General features: G+C 37.3%; 1 protein-coding gene across 3 annotated transcripts in view; it reads right to left on the reverse strand.

Moving 5' to 3' along the window:
* The window catches only part of SLC44A1 (solute carrier family 44 member 1), an 81476-nt gene that overhangs the window by 10199 nt on the left and 49281 nt on the right, over window positions 1–21996 (reverse strand). The window contains exons 8-16 of one of the 3 annotated variants that reach the window (XM_057385174.1): window positions 20929–21056; window positions 19676–19862; window positions 17439–17604; window positions 13962–14118; window positions 13438–13521; window positions 12249–12386; window positions 10287–10523; window positions 8627–8707; window positions 209–6433 (exon numbers count right to left, since the gene is read on the reverse strand). In XM_057385174.1, the coding sequence (XP_057241157.1) occupies window positions 6410–6433; window positions 8627–8707; window positions 10287–10523; window positions 12249–12386; window positions 13438–13521; window positions 13962–14118; window positions 17439–17604; window positions 19676–19862; window positions 20929–21056 (1202 nt within the window). In that variant the 3' untranslated portion in view covers window positions 209–6409. The other 2 variants (XM_057385183.1, XM_057385166.1) reach the window with 2 other exon arrangements.

Below are 21996 nucleotides of genomic sequence, written 5' to 3' on the forward strand. Positions count from 1 at the left end.
CACATGCTCATCTTGGGAAAACATTAGCATTAGAATGCTTTTCTTGGCACCAGGGCAGGATGTCCAGCATTACTGCAGCTACTCAGCTGAAGGGCAGGCACAGAGCAAAGTAAAACTTTGTCAAAAATTTGGGTGGGCTCTGCTTGCTTCTCAGGGCACAAGATTGCATTGCTAAAAAGAGCAGGGCTTAAGCACACCACATGGAAGACACAGAAATTTATTTCTTACTTAAAAGGAAAACTTTATTTTGATACATTAAAAAATCTATACATTTCTTAGACTAAAATACAGTTTTGCATCAGTATCCTGGCACAATGTCAGTTTACACAGAAAATCTAAGATTAGATCAGCACTGTTAATTTCTTTTCTCTTCCTGCATTCACAGCTTGCAGTATAAAACATTTTAAGTTCTCAAGACAACAATAAACAGTGTCACATTTACTTTTCCCATTCTCAAAGGAGGTGGCATTCCACTGGAAAAAGGAGCACTTGTTAGTTRATCTTGGTTCAATGTAAATCACTAAGCCAGTCCAGGGGTCTGATTGCCCTGTTAGAAGTATGAGTGAAGGAGGATGAAATATCTGTTTCCAAATGAAACTTGGATGGACTATGAAAATGCAAGTACTGTCAAGCCTTTAAAATCTGTTCAGAAGATTTTCCTTTTTCCTTAGGGTAGTTTCTGTAATCAGCAACACAATATAGAAATAATTCTTTTATATACGTATAGGATTCCACCTTCATTTTGCTCTGAAGAGCTCCAGAGTAAAATAGAAGCAGGACACAGGAGATGTTGCTGTGACATGTCTGAATTGGAATATGAATTTTCTTAATTAGTGAAGATCCAGTGGAATATTTTCTACCTGCTCTCCACCTAATTCCTGGCAGCTGCTTTCCGGCCTACATTAGAAACAAAACCACCTTTCTATTTTCTCTTCCATCACTCCCCTAGGAGACACTATGAAATTGTATGTTAGTACTCTTTTTCAAATGAGAAATATTCTCCCATTTTAGTTTAAGCAGCAGGGAGGGAYCTAACTAATATTAATATGGTGCACATGTGGTATTTGAGAGTTAAAAACCATGATTTTAGTGGGAACTCCTGCTCCCAGTTGGAAACCGCCCCAGCACCACTTCTGCCSGGTTCCATAAGTAGTCTGCTTCCTAATTTCACCAAACCTTTCTGAAATAACTCCCTAGTTGCCCCTGTTCCCACTCAGGCCAGAGAGGAGATGTGGTACACTCGAGGAATGGCAGCCACCTATGCTGCCAGTGTCTTCCATCACATTCTTGAGGCAATAGCTGTCTTTAATATTACTGAAATCAGGCTAGTTCTGTTAAGTCAGCTGGTACTTTTGCACTGAATTTTTGCAACTTTTGTTCTAAGGGGAGTTTCATGTTTCTACARGAAAGTACCAAATGCTTATAACACCAAATTCTGCTCATCACACTATGATGACTTCACCTCCATGAGACAAGAGTAGAATCTGATGGGCCTTTGCTGATTTTTTCTAGTTCCATTTTAACAGATGCCTATCAAATGAGTGCCAGATAGCTTAGCCTCCAAATGGGTATTTTCAGATTGAGTCATGCTACCAATTGTCCCTAGAATTATTTTCATAATCCTAGTCTCTGAGGAGCTTTGGCTTGATTGTATCAGATTGCAAGACTCATCACAGCTCCATCCCAGATGAGAAATTTTGCCTTTTATATGTGACCCACATCACAAGAGTGACCCACATCACAAGTTTCATCTTTTCTTGAGTCTCTTTAAATATAAAAGAAAAAAACCTTGAGAACAGTTTTTGATACAGAACACAAGAAATACAGATTCACTGGTCTCCATAGTCTTATCATGTGATGGAAAAAACAGCAGAGATTAAATASTTGGAAGAGCATTTGAAAATGAAATACTTAGAGTAAACTTCCATCATCCCAACAAAGAAGCTGTGTGCAAGAAATGCTTCAAATAAGCCTGTTGGGTTTTGTGCTGGGAAACACAAGGGTTGTTTTGTTGTTTGGTATTTTTTCCACAAAGATGAAATTGGATTTCTGTGTTGATAATGTGACACAAGCTATTCAAGAAACAATGGGCTAGTGATACTTTGATTTAGTAAACAGTATCTGCACAGGCCAAGCCATGATTTAAAAAAACAGGAATGCTGTTAGGTATCTACTTATAAATGTTAAGGTTGTTTCTTAAAATGACTGTGCCATATTCAATACAGCATGTAATATGCACTCTGAAACTAAATGCTCACTAGATGGTCATGAGTATATGTCTGCTACATGCATTTTATTCTGACTCTATAACATACATTCATAGAATACATCATAATCACTCAGAGCAAACCACTAAAGTGCATGCCCTGAGGGCACATTAAGTATGTTGTCTCCAACACTGGCTGCTCAATCAGCAGAACACTGTCACAGAAAGGGCTCATTTTTGCTTTATATCCCCATTATGTACTGAAAGAGTAAGAGCTAACATCCCCTGCTCCCTCAATGAAAGGGAGCACTGTGGAGCAGGCTAATTGCCTGCTGCAAAAAAAGCCCTTTCAGAAAGAAGTAACCACCCTGAGAAGATGCTGTACAGAAATGCAAGGAGCTAGTCTTGGATTAGCTATTGGATAAGTGGACCTGTTTACTGGGTTGGGCTGGATGGAGTTAATTTTCCTTTCAGCAACACGCAAGGTGATGTATTTCACATCTCAAACTAAAGTCATGTTGGTAACACAAAGCTGTTGCTGAGCAGTGCTTGCACAAGGTCAAGGCCTTCTCTTTTTCCCACTCTACCACCCCAGCAGTCAGTTGGGGTTGGGCAACTCTAAGCTGGCCATACTRTGTGTTAAGTCTAGCTGTGGAGCAGCAGTGAAACTATAGAAATGATTGATTGCACTGCTAACCACCAGTGATGAAGTAATACCACAAAAAAATCCTACCTCAGAACTTTAGCTCAGCACCTACTCCCCCTCCCATTCAGCCCAGGTGATATCCTGAATCATTGCCTCAGGAAGGTAAAAGGGAATCTGGTAAGATGGAGGGACAAAGGGGAGCTGGCACTCTGCCACTTGGCACTCCTTCACTCAAGGAGCAATATGGCAATGAGACCCAAAAGAACAACCAAAAAGTATTCTCCAGGGCTGGAAGAAGCAATARAGATGACACAGTGCTATTCAACTTCCATATAAAACAGAGAGTAAAATATTGTGGAAAAAAAATTAACAACTTGAGGAATGGCACGCTTTTTTCCTTCRAAACCTAGCTGGTCGGAGGCTTTGATGCAGAAACCAAGTGCTGGGAAGCAGCATTCCCAATGTTTCTAAATCCAACTTGCTCAGCCTAAATCTCCACTCTTTGAGCACTACTCAATTCAATGGACTTTCTGAGATTATTTCTGTTTCAGCTGTCTCGTCTGCTCCTCCTGCATTGTTATTCCCAGTGCAGCATCGCTCTCTACAAAGTCTAGACTGCTTCCCACAAAGCAGTCCATACACTGGCTTTAATAACCAACAGTCAGAAAAAGTATTTAATTCATCATAGCTGGCAGACCCCAGCACCCCTACTGCCAAAATTTATATATGGAATTTACATGCCAAAATGTCCTCCCACTCCTCTATCCCCACTCCAAAAGGAAAGCAGAGTCTAAATTGGTCCTGAAAAGTTGTCTCTTCAGAATCCCGTCTTCTGCTTATCTCTGTGCACAAGACAGAGCAGCCCTAGAAGAGGGCAGCTTGTAGTTTGGTTGCAAATGAACTTCAAAGGACATTCAAAAGCTTTAAAGGGCTACTGGAAAGTCTGTGTGTGGATGGAATGCCTTTTTGGCAGGACTGAAAAGCTCCGCATGCTGGATATACACTCAGAATGGTGCACACGTTTTTATTAAGAACTTTGTAATGATATAGGCTTTTCACTTAAACATTACAACTACCAATAGAAAAGTGCTGCCTGTATCTTTTAAACACCATGTAAATAAATAAATTTTAAGACAGGATAAACTGCTATAAAAATGGTGCACAGTCAAGTCATACAAAAATACAAAATTTGTTTTCAACTGCAGTCCTAGTTGCAATTACAGAGGAAAGTCCCTACTCAAAACTTCCAGTGAGCAGAGAACACAAACTTGTAGAACCATGTCAGAATTTTTTTAACAAAATGAGCAGAATAAAGGCTTCTTTGATTAAGCACCTCCAATTACGTCTAAACAAGAAGAAAACTGGTTTCTCTGGAAGCAACTGGGTATTTGATAAGTATTTTAGCCTTGAAAACCAGTTTCKAGGACTCATCTGAGCCAATTTTAAAATTTGCTAAACCCCACTGATCTACACAAATACTCGTGTTAGTGCTACTGCTGTCTTAGACACTGGTACTGCAGAAATATTTCGTCTGTACAAGAGTAAGGCTGCTCCCAGTGYTTCTTCTGGGCAAGTCTGACCTCTAACTTGCGCTGAGAGGCCTCACCAGTGCTCCATTTTGAATCCCTAGGCTGAAGTTCTAATCCAGTCAGTGCTTACACAGATGTGTAAGTCAYAACTTCTGTACTTAGAGAGCCCTCCTGATGGTAGTGGGGTTACATACATGGTTCACTTAAATGACTGTGTAAGTGCTTCCAGGACTGGATAATTCTTCCCTTAGCCTCCCCAGTAGTTATCCTTTCTAAATATATTTTTATTTTCATATCTTTCCAATAGTTTGGGGTTTATGGATATGAAAACTGTAAATAGTTTTAACTGKCTTACAGAAAAAAAGTGTAACAAATTTAAGTTATCAGATGACTTCTGGAAGCAAAAGTGAAACATTTTACTATTGCCAAAAGATAAGAGCACTAATTAGCTACATGATACTACATAATTTTTTGAACTTTCAGCAGCAATTTAAAAGTCTGATCATCTGAAAGGAAGCACAGGTAACTGCTTACTAAATCTTGATAACGTGAGTTGTGCATGTCTCTACAGAGACATACCTCTCCATCACAAAGCTTCTCTAGAAAGGCTCTTACTCTTTCAAAGGATTTTCTTGAATGGAGTGATTGAACCACTGAGGCATCATTATTTGTAGACAGCTTGTATTTAGTGCAATAAGTTTAAAAATTCTGCTCTGAAATATTAACTTTACAATAACAAAAATAGTTTTCTTAAAAAAATTGTAACAAAAGGAATATATAGCATAGACAGATCATAACTCTTAGCAAATACACTTAAGCATTTACCATTTCACTATGCGGAATAATTGAATATTAGCATTCATATCTGGTGGGCTTCCAGACTGAAAAGTAATTTATGTATCTAATCATAATAATAATAATAAAAAAGCCTGTTCTCTTGTCATTATTTAATAACTTCAGATAACTATCCTGGCAGTTACACTTCCAAAGGAATGTTTCTCTGCCCCGTCTGGCTTTAGTCACCCACTACAGTATGTACAAATATGGATTAAACAACAGGCAAGGAATGATCCCTTCTACCTCCCAGAGCTCTCTCATTAGATGAAATGAAGCATACAGCACTTTTTTTATGTACAGTAGTACAGTTCATTTCTCTTCCCATCCTCAGCATCTTTGTATCTAGTCATGAATTAATCATGAGTATGGCTAAGACAGAGCTTTAACAATCTGTTATTTCAATTGCCCGTATGGAGAATCCATACCCTTCAAAGGAACACTGAAGTGTGAAGGAGGCTACTGAACTCAACGGGAGGACAGAGGGCAATGGGTATCAGGACTAAGTAGGGTAAGCAGGAAGTCAATTGCATATAAAAATTAGCTGTCCCCATTTTGTAGGTTCTGTTTAATAGGAGATGCAAGGGCTCCCACACACCTAAATACCTGAGGAGTTGGTTATTGTGATATCTGATACTGTTAAACAAAACTGTGCCCTGCCAGGGCTGTAAAGTAAAATATGCCTGCAAACACATTTGAACTGAATGAATTCTCACTGAAACCACCTCCTGAAAAACTGAATTTGAGACCTTTCTTGATTTTAAGGTTTTCTGCACATGTCACTGTCCCAAATWTAATGCAAATTTGAAAGAAATTAAACAAGCAAAACTTTCAGCAGATTAGCAGTATCATGGGAAATCTGTCTCTAAACCCAGTCATGATTTCGGATTATGTTTACAATGATACCTCCTCCAGATTTTAAAATATCAAGCAGATAAGAATCAACATTTCCATGATCACAACGAATAATTTAAGAAATGAAACAATGATAAAGCTGCTTGTAAAAGCCACCCGTATGAAAAGAGTACATGTTTCACAAAAATAATTGTTAAAAAAAGTTTTAAATCCCTGTTCCTTTTCTCTGATTTTGGCTGTTTACTTTTATATATATATATATATATATATATATGTATGTATATATGTATATATATACTGTTTTGGAATGTCAATGGGTTCCAATATGGCTGGCTAGTTTCAAGATGAACTTGCTCCAGAGGCCTAGAAAACAAAGTCATACAGTACAGTCTTAGACAAATGCCAAAGGACAAGGAGAAACTGAGTCAAAGGGGTCGCTGGAAGCCATAAAGAAAGAAGCATGAATAAGTGTTTTTTTTTTCTTGTGCCCTGATACGAGAACAGAACATCCTAAGTATTTTGTCATCCCTATTAATACCTACTTTAAATACAACTGCACTTAGGGCGTTTTACTTGCAGAAATAATTGTCACATCTGCATTTCAAAGAAACTGAAGCAAAACAGTAAAAACTCAATTTTTAAAAGAAGAGAAAAAATAATAATGATCTTATTTTCAGACATGCAATTTTGAGACTAGGGGCACTACTTTTACATAGTACACTTATGAATAATCCTATTCTAGATATAACCGAGGTTCTCTATGAATACTTTGCGGAAAGATATCAGAAATAGAACTGCTGTGTCCTATCCTCGTCACGAAGTGAGATCCTAGAATTTCAAAATCTAATCAACTGGAGCTGAATGCCCAAAAACAGAAAAACACAAGGCCCAAACAGTTCCAAACAAGACAATCACATGAGCAGMAGAACTGGGAGTAATCCAGCAGGTGACTTGCATACTGTGTCCCCAAGTGCTTAGCATCTTCCCTAGCAGTTCTATGAGGACTTTCAATCATTACCAGGCTCAAGAGCCTAGAAAAAAGTTCCTCTAAGATCACCCTTGACTTGCAAGTACTTGGTTTGCACTTTTACAAGGAGCAAGGGTTAATAAAGTTTTTTAACACACAAACTTTAGACAGAGAAACACAAAAGTGTAAGTAGCAGTCTGTGCTAGCTCTGACGACAGCAAAAGTGGAAAACCACTTAAGGTAAACCAATTATTTGAATTAGAGTTTAACATAAAATTTTGAACTGAAATTATTATGCATATGACTAGAGCATTTGCACATCCAATTCTCAATCATTTTAATCTAACATTTGCATTTATAGCATTCAGGTTGCTCTGAAAATCCCAACAATAGTGTCTGTGTGACCAGCTAGAATTACTCCCAGAAGAAAACAGTAAATGAGCATAGAATTAGTTTTTTATATGTATAAACACAGCAGCATTTAGGCATAAGCAAATCTAGAAACTGGTATGTCATAATGAAATAGCAAAACACGCAAAGCTACACATCTATCCAGTCTATAGCAAGAACCCATTCCAGCTTTGTCAAAAAATGCTCATGCAACATGGCTTCACATACATTGTTGAAAAAAGAAATTCTTCTGTTAGCATACACTTATTTAGATTCCATTCGGTTAAAAAATTATCCCCATGGTACAGAAATGAGTAAGACCCCAAACATTCTGAAAATGTGATAATGGAAAAATATTCTATTTCACAAAGTTGTAATGTAYGATGACAAATCATACCTTGCCCAGCCTGGCTCTCCATTATACGCTCTCTGTTCTCCACCTTCCAAACTTATCCTCCTATCTGTTATCTGTACCATGTATAGTGTTCCTTAGTTCAGGCTACTCAGACATGCAATGCCTTCCTAACAGGCACACCATAAGTAAAACAGGCTGCAGAAGCATAAATGATGCATTGTTCACTGTCTGTGCATCTGACAGTGTGAGATGGAAAGAGCACACAAGAGACAAGCAACATAAGTAGTTGGCAATAAAACAAACAACTAGGAGAAATGTCATTTGAGCAGGTTGAAAGGAATCACTGTATTCAATTCCTTGGCACTGTGTAAGATAATTTGGTGAGGGCTTTAAATACCTGGTCTTACTTTACAACAATGGATGCACTCAGTAGTGTTCTTCATTTCAGGCTTTTGCAGTGAAGGTAAGATGAGCAAAAACTGTTCATCTCAGGGCTGAGATGAGCCCAATGAATCTCAGAGCCATCTTATTTTTAGACTATTCAGCAGTTGGGGCTGTCTGCATATACCAYATAGCATGCACCACTAATCCTAACAAAATGATACTGCATTTGTTTTGTATGAGACAGTTCCTTTCATCTTACTTTTACAGGAGATGGTCTCAGCTGTGACAAAAACTCTGCCATCCAGGTGATAGGCAAGCTCACAAACAGAAAAAGCAGAACATCTTGAGTGATACAGAGAACAAAAACTTCTCCTGAAGAAGTGCAGTCAGTAAAGACAAAGAGGGAGAAGAAGTAAAAGTGAAACTCTTGGAGGATCGCCACCTCCTCATCTGCACCTACCATTGGTTTTAGCTCTCTGCCCTCAGCTCCACCTCCGCGGCCAGCTTCTTTCATAGATTTCCTACTATTCTCCACAAATTCCTGAAAAAGAGTAAGGAAATGACAAGTGCTTTCAATAAAGCAGACTCCAAACATCAAATCTCAAGACAGAACTTCAACATGTAACTACACAAAATATCAGGACAATCTGCATCTCCCACTTCTCTTGCTGAGACTCGAGCACAAAGTACCAAGAAAGCCTGATGAACAGGCCTCCCTTACTTAATTCTGAAAGCCAGATAGGTATTTTGCCTTGTGTACCTTCCACATTTACTATGCAATGCTCTCTCCTTTATGAGGRAAGAAGAAAAAAGACTGGTTTTCAAAGAAAAAACCCAACCCATACCCAAACAAAAACAAACCACACCCAAAACGCAAAACAAAAAACACAAACAAACCAGAATCCCATTAATTGCTTTATATCCTGTGAATTGTGCATGTTAGAATTTCATTAAACTGGAGGACTTGAAGATAATTACTTGCAAGGTCTGGCTGATTTCCCTTATTTTCCTCAATTCAACTTCCTATATTTTTCAYCAATCACAATCTCCTACTCATGAAGAAAAATGCTAATTCAATTTTAAGCATTTGTTTTTCTCTTAAAGGCAAGAATTCTTTTTCTCTTAAAGGCAGGTAATTTCAGTAAATTGCCCAGGAAAAACCTGCTGGGATTTTGTGATTTTGACTGCTGACTAAAACCCACAATGCTTTTGCAGTTTATCAATGCTYTCTTCTCAGAGGGTATGCTGCATTTTACTCATACTCTTGGTTAAAAAGCAACGCATCAGCTGCTGCTTAATTTCTTATATAGCCTAGATTTCGTAGGGGTTTACAAAAAATTTAGCACTAAATTCTCGGCATGGTTTTCCCACAATAATTAAAATTATGCTAAGAAGACATGAGAATCTTCCTCTAGCCTACACCTGAAAATACATTTTAYAGAGACCTATTCCACAGCTGCCACTTAAAAACACTGGCAAGAAATTCCCTACTCAACAATAAAGGACTTGAGAAGAAAAATTTTTACATCTTGGTTTCTAGTTAGAGTGAACAGAGAATAACATCAAACAAAAATGAACAAAATCAATTTGCCTTGCAAAAGGTCTTGACAAAGCAAGTAGGCTCCAGGATAGAACATAAAGCCTAATATTTCTATGTGTGACAAAGTCAAACATAGAAACAGGCATTCTGGTCAATGTCTGTATGAAAACTCTGGTCAGTGTCTATGTGTGAGGAAGAATACTCTAATATTTCTTCTCTCTCACATCCAAAGAGAGGTTCTTCTTAAGAAACTACAAAAACCAAGGTTTCTCTCCTTGCTTTGCTTCTTTCTAGTCTTCATTGTGTCATTTACAAGACACCCAAGAGAAATATTTTGCAAGATGACTGCATCTAACAACTAGCAAACAGAAGCCAGTACCATGGGAAGGAGTCATCATTACTTACTTGATGCGAATCAAATGACAGTTTCCTGATCAAGCCAYGAACAAGATGGCAAGGCAAAAAAAAAACCCAACCAAAAAAGGCCCATACTGAACTCAGCTAGTGCTTTCATTCCACTGTCAAAACATCCGTTTCATGAAAGCAGATCCTTAGACTCTGAGAGTAAGGGGAAGCTTACCATGAGAACTTTATCCATGTAGAATTCCCTCCCAGGGCTCCCATCATTGTATTTTGTATCGATGGCAAAACATAAGAAAAGGACATCAACAACCATTTCATAAATGGAAAGGAAGCAGTGAGCAACCAGGAATGCAAAGAGGCAGACAATGATGAGTGGCAGCACCCAGATGGTGTAATCTCGTTGGTAATTCAGCAACATAATGCCAGCCAAACCAGTGCTGCAGACAATCAAGACCTGAAGAAGAAAATGGTAGACAACTCTAATGACAGAAGCCTTTTGATATTTTTTTTTTTTGTTTGGTTAATTTTTTTTAGAGCAGTATGTTTCTTGATCAGCTAGAGCTAGAACTAGAGGTTACAGACACCGGGTAACAAGATCTCCTGGATTCCCCCTATCCCTGAAGGWAAACAACATTAATTCATTTTTCAGCAGATGCAAGTCAATTGTTACACATCCTTCAGCATRAGGAGTATTTTTCAGAGCAAAGTACATTTATATTCTGCTGTCATAGTTCAAATGTTACACAACATTCCCATAAAAAAGCATTTATCCTATCAATGATATGAACCCCACAACCAGAAGCAATGCATCAACTAACAGGCAGTTGTTTTTTTGTTTTTTTTCTTTGAGTGGGAGGGAGATGTTAGGACTAGGAGGATGGTATGTTTTTCACTTTGCCARTGGAAACAACTTTCAAGCTTGTCTAATATCTACCTCCTCTCCATACAGAAGAAACTAGATCAGAATTCATGTAAAGCACTTCATGTAACAGACTCCACAGAACCACACTATGTGTGAAGCCTAACAGACATTTCACTGGGTACCAGTCTGGTTTTTGCAAAAACAAAAGAATGAAATTGGTGTGGCCACAACTTTTTAATATTTCTGAACCTATTATTACAAAACACAATCAAACAGTAATAGTAAAATAAGTCAGCTTTTATGAAAATACCACACATTGAACTGGTAGAGGAGATGCTGGCAGAGTAGCATTGTTTCAGCTGATACTACTTTTATATGCACTGTTTATGTCAACATTTCTGTCACCTGCACATTTTTCCAATAATCCGAGACATCTTTTCAGGAGGGGGTTTCCTAATACTTTTCAGACTCCTCAACAAAACTTTGCTATGTAACTTCATGTTCTCTGAAGCACCTATATCTCCCTTATGCATTTATCCCTTATCCCATCTTACTGACTTAATCACTGGATTCAAAGTTCAGCCCACTATAGTCTGATTCAACAGAAGCAGAGGAATGCAATCAGGAATACAAATCAATGCAACTAGTGTCCAAATGCTTTGGCACAAGTGATTTAAGTAGATTGGCATTGTTTTAATAAATGATGGCACAGAAGGAGAGAATGGCACTTYGAAGGATAGAAATAATTCACTGATTACATTTCCATATGGTGTATCTCCATCAGCTGGAGAGCCAAAATGCTGACTGACCACAGAAATTATTCTAGTCTCATGTTAATACTCAGAGTACAATTAACTTATTTGCTTAAACTGGCAATTTCTCATAGCAGCCTACTGTACTCTTCCAGTCCAATTTTGTCATACAGTGTGATCAAAAATGCATCAAATTTTCAACAGAAACCTGAAGCGTTCTTACTAAACAGAATTTAAAAGAAAAACTTCCTTTTCCTACAATTCTGTGTTTTAACCACAAAATCAAAACCTTAGAACTTCTAATCACATTTCTGTTGACTCCCTAAAACAACCATGCAAAAGGTGTCATAGACTTCAGTTATTCCTCTCCAGTCACTTTTTCTAAATTTAAGTGGATCATTAAGCTGCTCCCTATCCTGGACAGTTCCTTCCAATATGATGCAACTAGATGTGATAAAGTGCACAYGAAGAAAGAGGATTTTTAAGGCATTTTGTATCAGGGTGCAAGACATTGCTAAAGATGGCTTCTGCATAGATCTGTAACAATTGTATGCAGCAGACATACCTTTCCTAGAAACAGCATAAAATCCCCAACTGTATTTATGGCAGCGACTCGCAAAGCATTTTCCACTAGGATAACAAAGGCATCCTTTGCTGAGGTGCAGAAATTGGTGCTGTTGATAGCTGTGGCTGTATATGCATTCTGAGAAAAGGAGATTGAAGATTTATTCATAGAACTATCAGGTATTTCAGCTAGAAGGGTGGGAAAGGTGAGGGGGAAGATACAGCTTCTGAGTAACTCACACTCATCATGATTTTAATGAACAAAAATTCCCTTGAGAATTATTGAATCAAGCAATATGAACCAGCTGACAGAAGATTACATGAGGTAAAGAATTACTATTCTTCTCCTCCCTTGCTCATAATTTATGCATTAACAAGTTTGTTCAAAAAAACTCATTAAGCAGAATTTGCAATTTCTCTGCAGGAGGAGGAGAACAGTAGCAGAAATTAAATAGCTCAAAAAAAAATCTGGATTTATAAAAGAGCTTGAGTGTCACACAAGTCAACCAAGATAATTTCTAGATTCTTAACTAGATTGCATTCAAGGGTAGTGAGGACAGTTTTCAAGAATTACATAGGGGGTTTAAAATGCTTTCTTATTATTTTATTTATTACATTTCCACAAGTAAAAATTATTAACAACAGTGAAAGAGATACTAGCAAGATATTTATATACATATATAAGAAGTGGAACTACAGACCAATAAGCCCACTTTCACAAGGGGTCTTTTACAAAGACCAGCCAGTGTGCTGCRTTTTGCAACTCTTTTTCCACTTTGCAATTAATTTTAAGTTTTATGTTTTCTATAGTTTTTGCCCTGTTGGAATCTTAAATATTACACCTAGAAAAGCTTAATTCTCTTTTCAAAGCAAAAATATTTTGAAATTCAGATGTAGTTTGACTGAGTAGATGTAATGGGGAATGTTTTCAACCACTAAACACATTGTTATAAAGCTGAGATGCTATGTTCACAAAAATGAATATTGGATATTTTTTAGGTTTTGATTACATTCCAAAGGTTGATGTAATGATTTGCAATGTAATTTCAGTAATGGAGACAAGACTGAAGAACTGTTATTCAAGTTCAGTTCCAAAGTACAATATATTATGTKTTGGCATCAGACTGCACTCTGGGAACATATGTATTAATATCGGCCCTTACATAAGACTTGAATATTGAAAATCTTACCTGATTTAAGTATGTCAGGCACTTTTCCAGACACCAAAGGCAGCAGATGCAGGCTTTAAGCATGCAGCGAGCACAAGCATTTTCCTAGGAAAGCACAGAATGTGGGAAAACAGGGATAAAGAGTTTTCAAAGAAAAAATATTCCCTTGTGTTTCAGTAACCCATATTCAGCCAGCTAACTTAAGCAATTCTTACCAGTCCCATGGTCCTGTAAAGTCTAAATATTTATAGAACAGGATGATTTGGGTGGAAGGGACTCCCCACATCACAGGCAGGGACACCTTTCACTAGACCATGTTGCTCAAGGCCTCATTCAACATAGCTCAGAACAYTTCCAGGAATGGGGTAGCCACAATTCTCCAGATAACCTGCTCTAGTGTGTCACCATCCTCATAGTGAAGAATTTCTCTCTTCCACCTAATTTATTCCAAAACAAGACTTCCAACCTCCCATGCTGACTAAACAGACAGGTAAAACTTGCTAGGCCTTGAGTTTCAGTAAGAAAATGGAGTGTATTTCTCTTACTTTTCCTTTGAGTTGTGTGTGAATATACATAAGAATCATTCGTGGAATCTTCACCAGTGTGATAATGAAAGACCCCTTTGCTACTGTTCCTAGGTGGTAACAAACAAGGCGACTAACAGATGCCAGAATAGGAGTCAACGGCAGATTTCTTTTCTCCCTGTTGAAAAGAGAAAAAAAATGAAGTAGAATGACTGTGTTTCTGTGGTATCATCTAGAAGTACCATAAATTCTCAATAAAGTAATGTGCAAAAGGAATATTATCCGCATACTAGCTTTCAGGATATATTATTCACTCCACCCTGACAATCTGTGTAAGTAACAGATTTGTCTCTAATGCAGAAAGTAGGACAATGATAAGGAATCAGTATGCCAGAGATGAGTGTGGTGGTGCATCTCCTTTCTCCCTTCTTGCCTTGGGCTGCACTATGATCTCAGAAATGCTTGTTAGGCCTCAGTCTTGGCAAAGAGCACCTGGGCTCAGCTCCTTGAGCTTCTCAGAAACACATCTGCTCCCAGGAGCTTGTCTTGTCTAACAAGCACCTGTTTTTAAACAAACAGTAAACATAGTATTCATGCCTAAATAACAATCTAACTGGAACAACATTTCTGTTATGGAAYTTTCAAAGAAAGTTACAGCCCTGAATTGGGGCCAGGATGGAAAATTACTATGACTAAAACCAACGCTCTTGCAATTCCACAAATTCCTGGACCGCAGTGGGCTGTGACCAGCATCTGTCTCTGAGTGGGGCCTCTCAAGAGGCAATGAACTCTCAAGTTTGTGATTCTCAGAGGACCAACATCAAATTATGCTGACAAAGTATGGGCTGACACCTCACTGCTCAAACCTCAACCCTTTRCCTGTTGAGAAGGTGCAAAGGATCCAATGTGAGCACTTCACTGAACTTGAGATGAGTTTTTACAATTTATACACATACACATGTGAAGTGCTGGGGCAAATGTACCATGAATGTTAGATTGGTAAATAAGTCAGGTCTATAACTGAGTTACWGCTATGCTTACAGTAAATTCTATAGACTCTTGTTAAATTGGTAAATTAGGCTATTGATTAAGTGATATTAAGTCTAAGTGCTGTTAAAATCTTTGGGCCTAAACTGTTTGTCAAGTATGGGGCTAAGAGTGGCAAGAAGATCCACTCTGAACCTTGTAAGCGGTAAGACCTAATGGGAGGGTCTCCCTCATTCTTTTTCATGCTTACGCTTTCTCATCCTTGACCTTTTTCCACCCACAGTTTCCACATAAATAATTTCAGGTTTAGTTTTAGATTTATTGATTTTAGATTTTAGTCCTACTTTTCCTCYGTGTGTTTAACCATCTACTAAGTGGTAGAGTGAATCCTGTCAACGAACTCTGTCACACTTTCCTTTTTACATTAACCTACTTTTGCCAATACCTTTGCCAGGGAATCACTGAGCAATTGAAAACACTCATTGGCAACAGGTAGTCTTACTAGCATTACCACTATAAAAAATGGCGATTCCAATAAAGTTACATCTGACAGTGTGCAATTCAAAACTTTCCAAAAAAAGTAAGAAACAATCCTAATACTATTTTAGTCAGACTACTAATAAATTTGCCTTCTCTTTCTTATTCTGCTGGAGATCTTTGTGTAGACTTTGGAGAGGATATTATTAATTGATCAGGTACAATATTTTCTCAGATTTTTTCCATTTCTGATTTAGCTATTGTGTTCTCAAGGTACCAAGTGTTGAACCTTAAAACAAGTTATTTAATGCAATGTAGCTAGAATATTTTTAGTTTTTCAAACAAATACTCACTTTCACAATTTGATATTTTTCTTTTTTACCAAGGAAGTAATTTCTACTTCTCTCTCAAAAAATAGCACTATTAAAAAATGGCTCTTCTTCTTTATTAGAAATAACAGCATGATAATAAGCATATTAAGAAACATGTGCTAACATTCCAAAAATAAGGATCTCCCCAGCTTGGGAGAGATGTAAATTTCATTCAGAAAAGGTAATAAAATAGATTCTTTATTCCATGAAACTAGTATCTGCATAATGTAATCCTGAAATGTTATCGATTATGACAGGTTTACCCTGTATTTTCTTTCCATTAACTTTTAGAGAAAGACTTATTTTACTCCCTGCTGGGCAAAAACACATAAATGGGTTGAGTCTTATGCCCTGGCAACCCAAACACTTCCTCATTTTCAGGGCAAAGTCTGTAATGCAGAACATTTTGAGGCCTCTTATTGCCTGAAAGGAATCCATCTGGTTAAGATGAACGAACACAAAACACATACAACATTTCTCCATGGACAACCTTATCTCATTTGATTTGGGAAGCTGCTCATATGCAAAATAATGGGTAAATGCAAATTAATGCCTTTTCTATTTTTACAGGTCACTTTTCAAATTATGATTGTACCTTAAAGTGCAAAAAGAAGATAACAGTAGAGAGAAATGAGTATTTACTAACTTAAAATAAAATTTCTGTTATGGAATTAGAGGGTATAGATAAAAAAAAATCATTCACCCTCAGGTGATAGCAAATGCATAAACTTACATAGACCAAGCACACACRTTACTATGCAATTTATTTCAGTGCGGAGTTATTATCTTTCCTGCATATTTTCCTCATTCCATGCTCAGTCTAGTTTAATTATTCACAAGATTACATCCCTGCAACATCTTGTAATAACTTCACAGATGTATTTCATTGGTATACTGGAGGACTTCATCATCAATAAAATAACAAAATTTCTGACAGCACCATAAACTGATTCCTTGCTTTTGGTATTGTTTTAAAGACTAGGGCAGAGAAGGAGTCAAATATAGTTCAGATAACAGCCTCAATTAAAAAGACAAGCCAATTAAACATTTGTGATCTGAATCATGCAATTGAAAAAATACCTGCGTATATTATTCAATAAACTGACACACAATTCAGTACACAAACATAGCAATGAAATGTGGAGCTTTAAAATTCTACGTATATTTTTATTTATATATGTCTAGTCAGAATTTATATGTAAATGATGACTCTAATAAGATCTTAAGTAATCCTGTGAGAGAAAGATAAATGAAGATTAGTGAAGCCCTGTAAATAATTAAAAGGGCACTGTTTTGCAATTAAAAAAATAATYAATTGCTTTCAGTATTTTTTTAACCTCTACAGATCTTATCAGCATTAATTATTAGCCAAATAGATGATCTTCCAGGCACACCCTAATTTGTAAACATCCAYGTCTGTAGAATGAGGACAGGTTACAAAGCAAACAAGACTTCAAGTCTTAAATGYCAGGAACACCATCTATAATTGGCAAAACAGGTATTTCAAGACTTCACATGAATTTAAAAAGATTCAAGACATTTTAACTGTTCCCCGGTTTTCACAATGGATGCAAATATGCTCCCMAAAACCTCTGTCCCTCATTATTTCTGCTAAGTCAATGTCTATGTTACCTATGATAGAGCTATCTAAGTTGTTTCTTACCTTGTAAAATAGTATGTTACAACAGCCCCTGCTACTGTCATCTGCTGACAGGCTAGGATAAACTCGCTGATCCAGATGAGTCCCACTACGTGGTACCACCACATGTATTTCAAAGGACCTGACATCCGAAATTCAACAAATCCCTCTTCATTTGGGACAGGGCTACCTGGAAATAAATGAGGGTAAAAAAGAAAATGGCGCTTAAATCAAYTCATAAAGAAAGAAGCACATGGTACTAGCAGTTCATAACCAGTTAGAGCAGAACCCCTCTAGTTTCTACTGACACTTTTAAATGTCATGTTTAGGAAGATTGTTCTTAAGAAAGATACAGCTTTTCAGACAATCAGTATAATGGTATTTGAAAAAAAAAAAAAACCCACTAAAAAAATTTCCACAATTAACCACTATCTCATAGCAAAATTAATTTAGTTAAACATAATGGAAGTCTCAGTCATATTTGATTTGAATTTGCTGCTTTATCAGTATTCATACAGCAAGAATCGGTATCAGCTCCTTACATTCAGGTGTCAACACTAACAATCACTTTTGTTTTCCTTATAGTAAGCTTTTGTGCAAATATTTTAGCAATGTTTGTAGCTCTAAGGCTATTAAAGGACATATGGAACAGCCTCGGAAATTCTAAATATATGATTTAATATATTCAGAAATCCATTGGTTCTTTGGCTAATGTGAATAGCAATATCATGTACAGACACTGAGAGGATGTCAGAACACTCCTAGGATAAGTTCTATTTCAATGTGTTAACCCACAGTGAGATGTTTTACTTTACACAAGTTACATGAAAGCTGATGAGATTCAGAAAAACACTCCAAGTGAGTCTGCGTCTGTAAAGTGCTTACCTCAAAAACCATTGTTTTGACTTAGCACTGACAGCACGTTATCCACATTCTCAGTTATATTTTTATACTTAAACATAGAATTCAGATTTTCTTGTGAATAAATTAACTATTGAAATAATTCTGGTATCAGTAAACAAGGATTTGGCCTTATTTGCATAAACACTTTGTTTAACTGATAACAGTGATGATACTGAGTGCATATAACCTGAAAAGATAAATTAGCTTTTGCAGAATCAAGGCCAGTTAAAGATTTCTGTCAGTTGACTAYAATATCTGACTACAGTCTGCTACAAAATTAGTTCCTGTGCAGTGGTCTGACTCAGAAAGTGAAGCATGGGCTGGGACTTTCAATGGCAACCATTTTCTGCACATAGCACAGCATGCAGTGACAACTAAAAATTTCAACAGCAGTGACAACAAGAACACATGAATTCTGTTGCCTCCAACCCTTGCCAGGAACTCGGGATACRAAAAATATTTATCTTGTGAAATAGCTTTGTGACTTGAAACACTGCTACTTTTGGATCAATAGTAAACAACATAAAAGGTTGTTCAAATTTTAAGATATTTAATATATTTAAGATACTTAATATCAAAATTTTAAGATACTTAATATCAAATGACAGTCTCTGTTACCTACAATGTACTGGAAAATAACAGACATTTCCCTTTTTAAAAAGCATCTGCTATGTTTCTTCGCTGAAGTGACTAAGATTTGGACCTATTGGATTGATTAACTTTAGAAGCTCTTGTCAGACACTGAATACAAACAAAGCTTTCACCTTCCATGTATTGAAGAGCAGGCAGGAATTAAGAGTACATTGGCTGCTCTTACTGAATACAGTGTACAAACAGCACAAAAATCTCCCTAATAATTATGGAATAATACTGGACACCTGAGTTACAAAGAACTAAAAACTAATTCCACAATGTTGACATTGGGGGACACAGTAACTATGCGCAATGGCCCTTCCCTTACTATGTACTTGTCTGTGTGAGTACTGTCTACAACACAATRCTTGATGATATTAGCTCCAAAATTATGCTGCCTTTAACCTGTGTGTGTAAAATTAGAGAGAATTATTTGAAAAATTGCTGTAGCAGTTTTATTAATAAAGTCTCATGGTTTGCAGCAAGCCAACTTACATCAAATCAAAAAGCCAGCCGCACACACAAAGTACCATGCTGGGAGTACAGACTCAAATGCACARTAACTTTCTTGAAACAAGTACTCTGAAGTCAGTGAAGCAGACAGGAACAAAAGCACAACAAGTGGGCTTTTTTCCTAGAGGTTCCCACATGCTTTTTACCCAACTCTTCTTGAAGTCATACAAAAATGAAGTGAAATTTATTTAAAATAAATGACAGCTTCTTACCTGTAGTACCAAGAAAAAGCAGGACTGTGATCCAGTATGTCCAGAAGAGGATAAGCACAAAGAATGTCCAAAATGGCTGGAAGACTAACAGCGGCAGGTGAATGAAGACCTTGCCGGCCACATGGAACAGGGCAATGGTGAGAGCTACTCTTTTGCGCATAATTAACATGATCAAGAACAAGATAACCTAGAGGGAGAAGTTTCCAAATCACATTTCAGGGTACTGAAACAGAATCAAGTTACTCTTTTGCACAGCTAGGATATTAAAACACTCTAAATTARCACATATTGTCGCTATAAGATCACTGATAGAGACATCACTGATCTCTATAAGATCAAAACGTAAAACCTCTATCAGCTTCTTCTGGTGATAAATTATGTTCCAAATTATACTTCTGGGGAATTCCAATCTCATAATTATGTATTTGGAATCCTCATCAGCCTCAAACTGATGAGACGAGACCAGGTTTTATCCTCAATTATGTTTTACAAGACGGTGAAATCAGCAAGTTCCAGCAGAAAGTTAATYTAAAATTTATACGTGACCACGGTGTGGTGGCCTTATAGGATGTATGTTTATATATGTATAATATCACAGAGAATAAGAATCAACAGAGAAGAACAGAGAAGAACTTTTGGATTAGTATGTGAAACAAGTACAACAAAAGAATGAGTCTAYAATTCCTGTGAAGTTAGTCAAACATTGTCCATTTTTGGTAGAAAATTCAGCGATTCTGAAATGAACAGCAAGGTCCAAAGAAGATAAAYTGGTTCAATACTAAGTGTGTAATAATCAGGGTATTTCAGTTCACAAACACTTAAGAACAACTTCTTTCAGAAGTAGACTAAGGACTTTTAAATACACTGTAATGACTAAGTATCTCTGAACTGAGAACCTAAGAAAAATCTCTTTGAATCGGCAGTCCAATATCATACCTATTCTTGGAAGTCCCTGTGGACATTTTACAGTAGATGAAAGTAGCTGCAGGCTTAGAAAGTCTCTCCTGACTCAAAATCAGATATTAGAGTACAGTTCCTAGAAAGTCTCCCCTGACTCATAATCAGGTATTACAGAACAGTTCCTGAAAGTTAAAAAAATAAAATARCATAATGAAAGAAAATCACTTCAACAGAAATTGTGGCAGAAATAAACTGTTCAAAAATGTGTGCAATACAATGCTTTCACCTGAATAAAAAAATAGAGACTAATCAGAAGACAACAAGAGAATAATACAGTCATTGGCAAAGCATACCGTRAAGACTGTAGCTGCAATGGCATAGATCAAGAGAGCCTGAAGATTGTCTTTGGCTATTTGATTCTCAAGACCACTGGCAGACATTCGTCGTTTAGCATAGAGCCACCACAGGACTCCTGTACCACCTATGTTTTAGTGAGAAAAGAAGAAGGATAAATGAATGATACCTCTTCTGTGTGACAGTCATAATACCAAGACTCAGAGAAGTACAACACTTCCTTTTAAGTCTACTCTAGTACTGAATACTCAAGAGCACTTGATGCTCAACCCAATAGGAACTTGAAAGGAGGGAGAAGTGCTTAGTTCTCCTCTGTTGYCCTCTTCTTAAGTGAATATTCTCTTTTCACAGTCTCATCCCACTATGACCACGTAACAGACCTAAAGAACTTCGACTGTGTTTTAGGGTAAACCACATGAAAGGATGACTTAATGGGGAGCCCTAACAATGAAAAGCACAGCTCCCACTAGACAGGTAATAGCAGAATAAAAGAAAAAAGAAATAGTTCTGTGGTGGGCCGTATGTATGGACAGTATGTGTGTACAATAATGCAGGGAGTAAGAATTTAGGAGGGGGAACCTTTGGATTAGGATGTAAAATAACAGCTACAAAACAAGGATTCTACAGTTCCTGGGAACATAATCAAAACAAGGAGGATCAGCCTGATGCTGGAAGCAGCACCTCAGTGATATATAGCTACACATGCTTCAGACAATGTCTTGGACACTGGAAAAAACATCAGCAAAAGAAACAGAAGGCAAATACAATGTGACATACTGTCCTGCTCACCCCTGTTATTAAATCCTAGCCTTATGGTCATGTGCTGGTTTTGCTTGGCCCAGTTTTGGAAGACTGGGGGGAGGGGGCACAAAAAAGATGGCTCCTGTGAGAAGCTTCTGGAGGCTTCCACCATGTCCAGCAGAGTTAATTGCTGTTGGCTCTGAGGATGATGGACATGCCACTGACCAAACCTGGGCCAATTGGACATGGTGGTTACACCTCTGTGAAAACATATTTAAGAAGAAATCAAAACAAAGGTGGCAGCTGTAGCAGTTTTGCCAGAGGAG

This window comes from Malurus melanocephalus, unplaced genomic scaffold (assembly GCF_030028575.1).
Source record: "Malurus melanocephalus ecotype Western Australia unplaced genomic scaffold, MMel_1.1 scaffold_15, whole genome shotgun sequence".
NCBI lineage: Eukaryota > Metazoa > Chordata > Aves > Passeriformes > Maluridae > Malurus > Malurus melanocephalus.